The sequence below is a fragment of the Bidens hawaiensis genome, unplaced genomic scaffold, assembly GCF_021521415.1.
Source record: "Bidens hawaiensis isolate Kalapana, Puna unplaced genomic scaffold, B.hawaiensis_p1.1 tig00040607_1, whole genome shotgun sequence".
Lineage (NCBI taxonomy): Eukaryota > Viridiplantae > Streptophyta > Magnoliopsida > Asterales > Asteraceae > Bidens > Bidens hawaiensis.
Window position 1 is genome coordinate 95,487 of NW_027497171.1, and position 13,082 is coordinate 108,568.

Consider the following 13,082-nt stretch of genomic DNA (forward strand, 5'->3'; position numbering starts at 1 on the left):
AAGCGGGGTTCGGCCAGATTTGGTTTTAAAAAGGTATCTTGAAGATCCATGGCTGCGAAGATCGTACACGGACGCAAGCTCAGAAAGGGTAAAATCAAGAGCATGATCAGCAATCAATCTCTCCAGAACGAACAACTGAACAAGGTCCTCCAAACCATCGGCATGGTTTGGGCGAAACTAAGACCCGTTCTAGAAAAGAACTCTGTGGTAAAAGCAGGAAATGGGAACGAAAACCCGATTTTAAACGACAAAAACGGAAAACAGATCCAGGTTTTTGAAGCATGGTCAGAAGAGAGGGCGGCATCGAAAGGTCTAAAAACTCTTAGCGGAGGAACACATCCTCGAGACTACAGATTAGCGATATTGGCATCACCAAAAATGCATATCTCACTGGCTGGACTAGCAAGGAGATTTTGCGATACAAAATTCTCAATACCGGAAGGACGAAGCTTCAGACCCATAATTTGAGAAAAGAGAATAGAGAAAAGTTACCTGGATAATGGAAGAAGATGGATGGAAATACTATTTATCCAAGTAATTATAAGGTCGGCCTAGGGTTTACCCAAAGAGCTGATGAGTGACACGTGCATCATCGATCTACCACACATGCCAAAAATTTGAAATTCAAATTTTAAAAATTTTACAGCTGTAAACCATATCTACAACTTTTAAATTTGGGGACAATTGTTAGGGCACGGATTTTTAGTATCCTCAGCAAAGATTATATTCAGAACGAATCCAGGATGCAATATCCTCTAAGGTAACTGGTATCCTAATTACATTATATAACTAACACGATATTTGCTACTTTCCATGTTTACCAAGTCAAAGACCGTTGCTTGATCACCTGAAGACTTGCACTTTCAGTTGATAGATCATGGCATAAAAGGAAACGTGTTGATTGAGAGATTAACGGCTAATTAGATTTAGTCTAAGGTTTCCTAAAATATAGCGCATGTTGTTAGACTTTGTTCATTATAAATAGATCTCTAAACAAATGATCAAACACACACTCTAGCACTCGAGAACTTACTAGTACTCGCATTCCTTGTAATCACGATCAAGTTTTAGCTCCACAATTGTAATCACCTTTATTATTAATAAACCGGTGGTGATAGTTTTCAATAGTTTTCACTCCCCGGGGTTTTTTGCTTGTTATCTTAAGGATAACGGGTTTTTTCCTCACAACAAATCCTCGTATTCAAGCACTTTTTCGTTCATTTCATTACTAATTTGGTTACGAAATCATTGTTGTTAATTTTTTACCAAAACAAAGATTATAGAGATTAAAAGATTTACGGAATAATTAGTCTACAGATTAAGGATTAAAAAAAGATTTGCCGAAAACAAAATCCCGAAAACCAACTAAAACCCGAAAAACTCAAACAAATCCCGAAACCCCCTAAAACCTGCAAAACACTAAGATTCAGGAAACTAAATCCCGAAAATTCAAAATTCCTGCAAATCCAAAACTCTTGGAAACTCAGTTTTTCAAGAACTAAATTTTCTGAGAACTCTAATGGTTTGCTATTAACAAAATAGTTTTTTAAATTGTTGACTATTATAATTTTTTACAAAACTAAAAAGGCTTAACTTGAATGAACTTTTGATGTGTCACTTCTGCCCAAAGGTAATTTGTTACATTTACCATATCATTCAAGTCTAATTGAAAGCTTTTGTTAGTTTTTGTCTAACATGATACAAATGTCTCATTTCTGCCCAAATGTGATGTGTTACAATTTATCTAGCAAAACTAGCCCTTGCATATTAAAATAATTGTCTCACTTCTGCTCAAGGTGATGTGTTTCAATTGTTTTGGGCACACATAAATAAACTTTAATTATGCCCAAAAATGATTTTTGTTTTTTGTTTCAGTAGAACTTTTAATTATAGTCTATTAGTTTAATGTTAATAACAGACATATCACATCTTCAATAAAATATAATGATACTCACATTAATGATCCTTCATTAATCTAATAATCATAAATTTTCGTCTGTATTATTTTAACATCTCGTAACATTACTCGCTGTAATTTTCTTCTATAAGTAACTATCTCGTCGAAAGTATCCACTATAATCTCAAAGCACAGCATGAATTTTGCCTTATAAAAATGTTTCAATAACATCTAGCTCTTTTCAGTTTTAATTATTCCTCAAGACATAATATGATAGTTCTCTCGCTCTTTCTAATAACAATCATTTTATTGAAATCTAGATCATAACAAATGGGATGAGTTAAAAATAGTGTCTCTTATGATAAATCAAAAATCCATTTAAATAAATGTTATCACTAGAGTTATTCTAGATTCAGGTTTTCCTAAGACGAATCAAAATAACTCCTAAGATCCATGCATTCCTTCTAAATTTAACTATAAGGTTAAATGGTATCCCTAAATATATCATAATGTACAATACCATGACCCATAAAATTAAGAGCTTACATATGGAAATAATTCCACTTTTTCAGTGCATTAAATAATAAATTTTGACTAGTACAATTTGATTCCTCAAGAATCAACTATAACACTTAGAAGTACCAAGGGAAAATGAGCGTGTTGATCAGCAACATATGTACAAGAAAAGAAATATCTAGTACTAGAAAAAAGATGTTATTCAACTCACTGGCACTAAAACCTAAAAGAGGATAATTCTAAGGTTCATAGTTAAAATAAAAGTATTACTTCCAGCTTTAAGTTCTCTAAGGACAAGTCTCATTGCAAAAATATGCCATTAGATTAGACATAAACAACAAGACTATCCATAATTCAAAAGAACAACTGGCTAAAATTAATAGTTATATATTAATGATATTTAAGTTTGCTAATCATAATATTCCCATTAACAAATGATTGGTCGAGTGTAGTTCTATATGTTTACTCGAAATCAACAAATAACTAACATGAGTGTTAGTGACAAATTTAAATGTTAAGGTTATTAGAACCATGATAAACTATCTTCTAATTACGCTTTATGATACCTTAAATATTTTGAATATTAATCAGAATTTAGTATCAATACTTAAGCAACAATATGACAGTTATAAGGTTTGCATAGCCAACATACAGTTACTTTTGCCTTAAAATCTCATATTATTTGTTATCAATATCTGGATTGAAACATTTATAAAATAGAACTAGATGATACTATATACTTTCACAACTTTTGTTATCATGCAAATAAAAATTTAACAAAAGACAAATGAGACCTATAAAATTAATCCATTAAAACCAACTTTCATGAGAAATCATGACATGGTTGATGAGGGTGATTTTGCACATAATCTCATTCTTAGTGATTTTAAATCATGTGTTAGATGTTCTAAACATTACTTGTCTTAAGAAATAAGTATGGGTCCACCAAAAGTATATTTTACTTACATTCGTAGAAACTTATTCAAACGGAATAATCAGACATAATTCTTTTATCATTTAAAAGACTATTTACTTGTATCTAATCTGTCTTCTATGATCCACGGTCTAAAAGAGATCCATTTATATATACTTAATGCCATTTCATCTAAATATGTCCCTAAGTTTATTATGACATATGGAGTTAATGAAATTAAATCAAGTCTAACATATATATGACAGATTTCGACGTCTCGTGCATCATTGAAACTTCTTCTGTATTTTTCCAATAAATAGTAAAGATGAGTGGGATCCTTAAGTGTCTTAATAAAAACTTGAAATATTTACAAGATGTGGGGAGTGAAAACTTGATATTAACTCAATTACACCTCTTGTACACAACACTACTCCATCATAACACCGTTCCATTAAAACTTATGTTCTTAGAATTTAATACTACTCTTACAAAACTAATCCTCACCAAGCGAAAACTACAACAACTTATATTATTAACTTGTTTCTCTATTAGAATCTATTGGTCTTCAAATATTGATCCTAAGCATGCCAATTTCCTGAAAGTTTTTAAGGTCAGTGGGAGTAGTAAAAGTCCTTAAAATGATTTGCCATAGGTACAAAAGGCGGGGGGGAAGAGAGCCATTAAATTTTACTTCGAATTTAACTCCGATTACACCTCTTGTACACCATACTGCACCAACTCTTACACATATAAAATCCTGAGAATGATAGCAACCTAACCAAGAGCAAATACATAAAATTGAACTTTTCATAAACCTAGTAATTAACTGAGGAGGTCATCTAGGTTTTAAAACCTATTAACTTTGATGATTATGTAACCTCCCTAACTAAAGTTGAAATTGATATTCGAAAGTTTACTGATCATACCTTTTCAAATTAAACCATTAATAACAATCAATCTTCTGGATGGAATAAAGCTATTATTAGCAAACTAAACTAAACTCCATATGTCAGAATAACGTTTGAGATTTTTTTGATAAACCTGTGGTGTTCATACCTAAATTAAATCCTAACACAAACGTTAAGACAAAAAGAAGCATGATTGATTGTTTAAGGTTATATTCAAGAGGGAATAAATTATCAAAGAATCTTCTTACTTATATTACAAAAGTTTTCTTTAAGGATTGTAACTTTTCTAGTAGCTTATAATAGTTAAGAGCTACATTAGATGGACATTAAAAAAACTTTCCCTAACAACCAGCTTATATATATGTGTATATATGTGTGTGTGTGTGTGTGTGTGTGTTCATAAAATAACTTAAAAGTTATAAACCGAATGTCAAAGAACATTTAGTTAGGGAGTCAATATAATCCATGTTTGGGTTAATACAAACATCATAATGTTATGAAATCTTAATACAATTATTTTCATCAAGAACTAAGTGGATTAATGTACCTACCTCAAGATGAGTGGGAGAAACTAAAACAAACTTTTCCTTATATAGATGGAATTCTTTAGACAAGTATATGTTACATATGTCAAAACTTTGTTCATACACATATTGATGTGATATATCTCATAGATATCTCTTACCTGATAGATATCATAACATACGTAGATAGATCCATAGGGACATTAGTTTTGTTCCATAAGTTATACCTTCAATGGGTCCTTAGACACAATATTTCTCTCCTTTAGAAGATAATAGGATCAATGAGATTATTTTCTTATGATTCATTAATTAGAAGCCTTATGTAGGTTTAAGTCTATACATGTTCAGATATTACTGAAATTGCATTACACTAGATATGCCTATATTAATGTGAAGCAACTAAAAGAGTATTAAGATATCTTTAAAGTAAAAGAAAGACTATAATATAAGAGAAGAAGTGAGAATTCAAACCGGTTGATTACTCTAAACTTTTTCATGTTCAAATAAAACAAAATGTAATTTTGGGATGTATTCTTATGTCAAAAGATAAATCTATCTCATTTGGGAGTCATAATAAACTGATAACAACAACCTAAGTTATAATGACAGAATATGTTGATTAATCACAACATAATTAGCAATAAATGTTGTTGAAAATTTATCAGTGAACTCATAAGTTTATTAAATCCATAGATATTATATATTGAAGACTTACTGTAATAAAGTCAGCTACCATGTTTTCTCAAACAGTAATAGTTCGAGAGTGCTGCATTAAAATTTCGATATGAAATCAATTATTCGTTTATGAATGAAATGAGGAAACTAAATTTTCATATCGAATACATTCCTGATATGCTTAAGGATCCTATAACTAAAGGTCTGTCGCCCATTAGTATTATGAAAACGCTTATAATCATGATGGATTTATTAATAACCATGTACAACTGCATATCTTACTGTGAATGATTAACTGTTAATTTCCTCACTAGTTTTGATTTTATATGTCTCTTAATATGTTCTGTACACATAATGGCATATAGACAAATTATTATACAAATCAAACGTTCTGAAGAGCTTACTTGAAAATTTTGATCATAACTACTTAGGTTTTAAATAAAGAGTGCAGTATGATTAATGGGGGTCTTGAGCTGATGTTCAATTCAATGACTGTATTTCTTTACTCCAGATTATGCTTAAAGCTAAAATGAGTATTAACTCATAATCAGGCTTATCTAATACTTACAATGAATGATTACTCGGCCAAGTGGGAGAATGCAAGAATAAATATATTTTATATATTTATTTATATGGCCATCACAATCATTTATATAATAATAGATCAAAATAATTAATTATACCTTATTATATATTAGTTTGGTACTTGTTGATGAGCCATATTACTCTTACTAGTTAATAAAGGGTTTTCCCTTGTGTGTATATATAGAAAGAATAAGTTAACATCATAACCTAATCTCACACACATAAGAAATTGATGTGTCTCCTCTCTCTCTCTCTCTCTTAAAACCGGGTTCCTCTCAAGAACGCTAATCACCATCCTTAACTAAACACCCTAAAGGGGAACTCGATCAAGATGACAAACAGGCTGACTACATCATTCTCTGATGTGGTTACTACTCTTCCTGTTCTAACAATTACACATACATTTGTAGATTTATTATATTATCATGTTTTTCCATTACTAACGTGAAGAATTGATCAACAATAATGTTTATACAAATAGACATGGAAAGTATGGTACCGTTATTTATAGTTTTTCGATACTCCTTGCAAGTACCTAGTAGTATGATATGCTGATATGGAGGACGATTTAGATCTTTTATTATAAATACTGACCCTTACCCGGGTTAAATTTACTAGTCACTTGGTGGCGAATTTATATATATATATATATATATATGAAAGCACTGTCTTTATCAGGCTAAGTCTATGTACTATCCTTGGTATATAAATTCAGTAATAGATATGTGTGATACATATATGCTATTTGCAATACCGGTGTACTAAATACTACGATTACCTTTGTGATGAATTATATAGTGAATTACTATTGAGGTTTAATTGATTATCATTATAGAATCGCCCGAAGAAAGCAAATATAGTATCTGAGGCGGATGTGGCCGAGATGATCGCTCGGCAAATGCAGCCAGTAATTCTGCCAATAGCAGCACAATTCGTTGCCGACATTAATGCAACTATGAGTACGAATCAAATGTCGAACACTAATATGGCCGCAAATAGTATTCCTCCACCAAATACTAATACAGCTACAAATATTACTCCCCTGATACATACTAACACTGTCACGAGTAATACTTCCCCGCTAAACACTAATTCTACTATCAATAATAATATTCCCCCATCAAACACGAATAATGATCATAACAACCCAGATCCCCCACAGCAGGGATATCTACTAAACATATTGATATTGTGGTCATAGTACATAGCAAACCAGTTAAACGAAAAGGTTCTCGCTTAACAATATGCTATGACTTTAAACGTGAAAGCTAGTTCCACAACAAGCATTGTGTCAACCGTCAAGCCGAAAAAGACTGACAAAACATGTATTCGAGATGTTTTAAGCAAATCATGAAAATATTTTGGATTTTTACAACCAAATGTAATCTTTTTATTAATTTACAAAAATATGGCCGAGAAGCACTCATTTTCTCGCTGTTGGTCACACTCGATATATTTTTCTTGTTAAAAACCGAACCCGAACTAAATTTCTAATCGAGATTTCGTATATGGCACACAAAACGTGGCAAAATATGCTAAATGTGGGGCCCAAATGGACCCCTTAAGTGGCGGCCGCAATAGGAGACCTCCCCCCCCCCCTTGATATTTTTGTTTATAAAAACTTGTATAAACATCCAAAAGACCAAAAATATCTTGTTTGAAGCTTCTAACATATGTTCTTCTCTCTTCCAAACCAATACCCTAAGGTAAAAATCAAATTTGATGAGCTTTAAGCTTGATTCAACAAGTTTACATACATAAGATAATAGTTTGATTAGTAAAAACCATATCTGACCATGTAAAACTCTTCAAAATGATCCAAAAACATACTTTGATGTTAAACATGGTTAAAATCAGAATCAAACACTTTACTAGCAAAAAACACAGATTAGGAAGTTTAAATCGCATTTTTGCGGTTCAAAAACTCGATTTAAAACCCTAAGCAAAACCTTACGTTATAAGGCTGGACTGGATGATTGATGTTCTATGCTTGGCTTTGTGATATATGGCTTGTAGATATACTATCTAGATATCCAAGAACCCGAAAAGGCGAGAAAAGAGCTTAATCGATTGGAAACCGTAAAGGTATCACCCGAAACACTCGTTTAGGGGCTGTTTAGGATTAGATTGTGACGTGCTTGTTGTTGGCCTATGAAATTTTCCAGGGACATCAGGGATCATGTGAATGAGTCTCTCTCCAAATTCGAAATTTTTCGATAATATGAGAATATTTGACGATTTTATTACTGTTTGTTAGGGTTTATTTGAAAACATAGTTAAACTACTTGAAAAATTATGAAATTTTATGGAGAACTCAGGTAATGCATCACAAGATCACATATAAATTTTGGGGTCAATTGTAGAAACCTAACTATGATTTCTGGATTCGCGTTTATTCGAGTTTTAACAATCATTTATAGCTCAAAAAAGTAATTTATAAAATTTGTTGAATTCTTGAAATTTTACAGGGAATTTTGGAAACCAATTATATCACAAAGAAAATTTGTCGAATCTTTCAGAAATCGTTTGGTATAAATGGATGATTTAAAATAACATATAGGATGAATTTTTATAAAGGAAAATTGGTTTTAAATAATCCTAACTATCACCTATTAGCAAATAACAGGCTCAACTTTGCACTTGGCTAGTGGCGGTCCTAACTAAAGGGGTATTTGTTTTTAACGGGCCGCGACTAACGGATGTTAACCCCGTTAGTGATTTGCTGACGTGGACTTTCTTCACCGGCCGGAAACCTACAACTCGCCTCCATTCTCCCTAATATCATCACATCGTCTCCCTCCCTCTTCAAAACACATCGAAAATTTGAAAATGAAGTACATTACATCTTCTTTCATGGCCAATCCCTAGATACCAAACCCGATCTTATTTTCAAAAATTCGAAATCAATGTTACACGATCCACAAAATAAGCATAGGGCTTTTGTTAAGGGGGTCAAAACGAGTCGAATGAAGTGTCAATTACCTCTAATGACGCACGATTGACGAGGGTGGACTTCGCCGGAGACAACAACGGCGACACGTCGGTTAGGTTTCGTATAAGGGGAAAGATAGAGAAAGAGACGATGTAACGATATTAGGGAGAATGGAGGCGAGTTGCAGGTTTCTGGCAGGAGAAGAAGGTCCACGTCAACAAATCACTAACGGGGTTAACATCCGTTAGTCACAGCCCATTAAAAACAAATACCCCTTTAGTTAGGACCGCCACCAGCCAAGTGCAAAGTTGGACCTGTTATTTGCCAATAAGTGATAGTTGGGATTACTTAAAACCAATTTTACTTTTATAAATTAATAAATAATTAAATATTTTCGAAAATATTTTTATGAAAATCTACATATATTAATTAGTGAGTATATAAATTTTCGTAATTTAATGATAAACAGATAATTAGTTGCGCTAATTTAAAAGTTAAACAAATTCATTTCTGAAAATAATCGGAAAATTTGTGATTAAAGAACCCGCTGGAATACCATAATTCAAGAGTGGTCAAATATTATATTTTTGGGTTAAATGAGTAAAAACAAACATTTTATGAGGAATGCGGACAATTCAGATAAATTGTGCGCATTTTTCTCCAAACCAGACTGTATGAAACGGAAACGAGCCTTGTAGCGAATCTAGACATCTAAACTCTAAAATTTCTTTATAAATTAAATCATTTTATCAACCGACATGTTTACTTAAGTTTGTATGATCTTACCTATTTTTAGAACGCGTAAATGACCAACTTGTCCCAGCACGTGAAACAATGAAACTGAGCCAAATTCGATTTTGAACATTCGGCATTGAACAGCGTCACAATCTAAGACTACTGACATGTTCTGGGCATGACAGCTATACCCAGACTAGATATACAACCTGATTCAGTATGGAGGCTATATTAATATTAAATATTAAATATATAATACCAATTATAGGAATCGAGTTGAAACAAGCTATACAGACTATAAACTGATATTGTGCTGAGTACACTACTATAAGGTGAGTTTCATGACCCCTCTTTCTAAACTGTTTTACGAACATTTGGGGTAAAAATCATGTTTATCTCCATCTATCTATCTATCTAGCTGAAAACATTTCAGGATGTGAATTTTCTAAGTGTTAATACACGAAAAGCCCCTACAAACACAATGATTAATTACAACCTGGTGGAATATAAGTAATATTATTGATTGATAAATAAAATTGAGCATGGCACGTATGCCAAGGTTCTAGTGCAATTGAACAAACTAAATTGAGTATGACACGAATGCCAAGGTTCTACTACAATTAAACTATGGCAACCCGCTAAACCAGTCGTCATGCGCACAAATATTAAATAAAGTTTTCTAACGTTAATTTCCACACAATTAGTTTTAATAAGTTTAATCACAATGAGTCTAATATAAAATTGAACATGCACGACACAGTGCATTTAAGTAGTTTATGTTTATCTAAATTACTCGAACCTCGGATAGCCTGATGGATACTATCAAACCCCAACCTACGACGGATATGCCTGGGTGCGAACTGATGGTTCACAGCTCAAAGGGTACTATCATAAAATAAGAATATAACAATATCTATTAAATTATTTATTTCAAATTTAAGTGCACAAACATTCAAACATGGTAAAACCAATCCAAAACACATACATAGTCTCCAACAAAATAATAATATTGATAGTCTTCATTTTATTTCCTAAGGTCCATCTAAGTGTTCTTCAACTTAAACTTCAAGTCAACTGGTAACCAACATATGCGTAAAAAATAAAGTAGATTTTGTTAAAACTAGGTTGAGTGGGAATATCACCAGTTTTCATGGTACATTAATATATGTAAATAAGAAAAACAAAATAAATACGAACAATAATCAATTAAACCGTGAGAAAATAAGGTGTCAGGTGACCATTGCCATGCGTACGAGCGAGGGCTACTGTGACAGTCGTTTGATCATAATATAATGTGATTATGATGGACCTCTACGAATGCGATAAAGTTGGCACATAAGCAAGTAACAGATAACATTTGATCGAACACATACAATTTATACGTTTGCTAGTTTGTGCATAGGTTTAATATAAAAGTAATTGTTAGTATGCATATGTCCCCAAAACGTTTAAAAGCTGTAAAATGAAGGGGAATGATATAACTCACCTTACTGATTAGGCGAGTGAACAAAAATAAGAATAAAATATGATAAAATAAGTGAATCGTCATTTAACACATTGACTGATGTATATCAAATAGACCTAAAACTTTGAGACAATAACTATTGTTAAAACTGAGAAAATTGCAACTGGAATCGTTCCAAACAGATATCTAGAACTCCGGTTATGAGAAAATTAATGTTTAATCGAGCTGGTACTGACCAGAATTCGAACAGAAGCGTTAGAAATTAATGTCTAGAACTCCGGTTTTTATCAGCAACCTTAAATCTCAAAAAAAAAAAAGTCTTCTTGACCGAAAGTCGGTTCCGACCAGAAGCGTTAGAAATTGATTGGTTAAAGTTGTTGACCAATATGCCCTAAAACAAGTCGGAGTCAAATTGATCCGTCAATCTCAGAAAATGATTGAGTGTTAATGACAAGTGAGTAATAATGAACAATTCTTCAGTTGACCACTTACCTAGAAAATGCTTGAGTTGATGGGAAATCGGAGTCAAACATCAGAAATCGTCAAAGTCAAACAACAGCTTGTAACTTTAAGTAATATAGCAAAAACGAAGGTGAAAACGTCGGTTTAATGATAGTGACGGCTGGGAGAACAATATTTCAGTAACATCTAGAGTTTGGAGTTGTGGTTTGTTTATATAATTAGTGTATCAACTTGTAGAACAAGAAACCGACTTGTTTTGGTAAACGAATAACATATTGATAATGAAATCAAGCCTTGTAATCTTCATTAAATTGGTGGGATTGCAAAGATTGAGCCAAGACACTTTTTGATAGTAGATTAACTAACTTGTGGCTTAGTTTCGTGATTAAATAACGGTGGGATTGCAGAGAAAAAAAACTTAGCTGGTCTAAGCTTGCTTCGCCCTACGCGAACTAGGAGGGTTCCTCCTTCGCGCTACGCGAAGGAAGGACGTTTACCATATTTCGATTTATGGCAGTTTTAGTCCCTAAAGTTCCAAAAATGCAATTTTAAGCCATTTTAAGCAATTTTAAGAATTTCTAATGGCTATTTGGCACGATTGAAAGTTATACAATCATAAACTAAGTTAAACACAATTAATATACTGATAAATGCATTACTTTATTGATAAGAAAGATCCGAATTACAATCCCAAATCGAATAAACAAATACGAACATGAATATGGAAAACCGGAAAGTTACAGTATCCCCTACTTTTGGGAATTTTGTCCCAAAATTTAAGAATTAACTGTAGCGAACCGATGAGGATATCTCACCTTCATTTGATCTTTACACTCCCAGTAAACTATGGGCCTTGTTTAGATTCCCAATGAACGTTAACCAACGGTATACGACTTCGTTTAGTGACTTCATCCTTGTGGTCCATAATCTTAACGGGTCTTTCAACAAAATGAATGGTCTCATCAATACAAACTTCATCGAGAGGTATTTGAAGATTAGCCTTGGCAAGACACTTCTTCAGATTCGACACATGAAACACTGGTTGAACGTTTGAGAGTTCAATAGGAAATTTGAACTTATAAGCAACAGGATCAATTCTATCGAGAATTTCAAAAGGACCAACGAACCGATGAGATAACTTTCCTTTCTTTCCAAATTTAACCACTCCTTTCCACTGATACTTTAAGAAGAATACGATCGCCAACATTGAATTCTAGAGGTTTCCTTCTTTTATCTGCATAACTCTTTTGACGACTACGAGCAGCAAGAAGATTCTAACGGATTTGAGCAATACGATCGGCCGGTTCTTGAACTTATTCAGGACCAGTAATTTGAGATTCTCCAACTTTGTTCCAACAAATCGAAAAATGACACTTGCGACCCTAAAGGGCTTGGAAATGTGCCATTTCAATGCTAGAATGAAAACTATTTTTATATGAAAACTCGATGAGCAGTAAATGAGTATCCCAA

At 32.7% G+C, this 13,082-nt stretch overlaps 1 protein-coding gene across 1 annotated transcript; it reads right to left on the reverse strand.

The window, feature by feature from the left end:
• Nucleotides 1-12,456: 12,456 nt before the first annotated feature.
• On the reverse strand, nt 12,457-12,819 carry LOC143592212 (uncharacterized). The gene has a single exon (XM_077072176.1). It carries the CDS (start codon nt 12,817-12,819, stop codon nt 12,457-12,459), a length of 363 nt encoding a protein of 120 aa, XP_076928291.1.
• Nucleotides 12,820-13,082: the final 263 nt, after the last annotated feature.

Coding starts and splice junctions, on each gene's coding strand:
- LOC143592212 (XM_077072176.1), bottom strand. CDS start 12,819: ATGTTGGCGATCGTATTCTTCTTAAAGTATCAGTGGAAAGGAGTGGTT.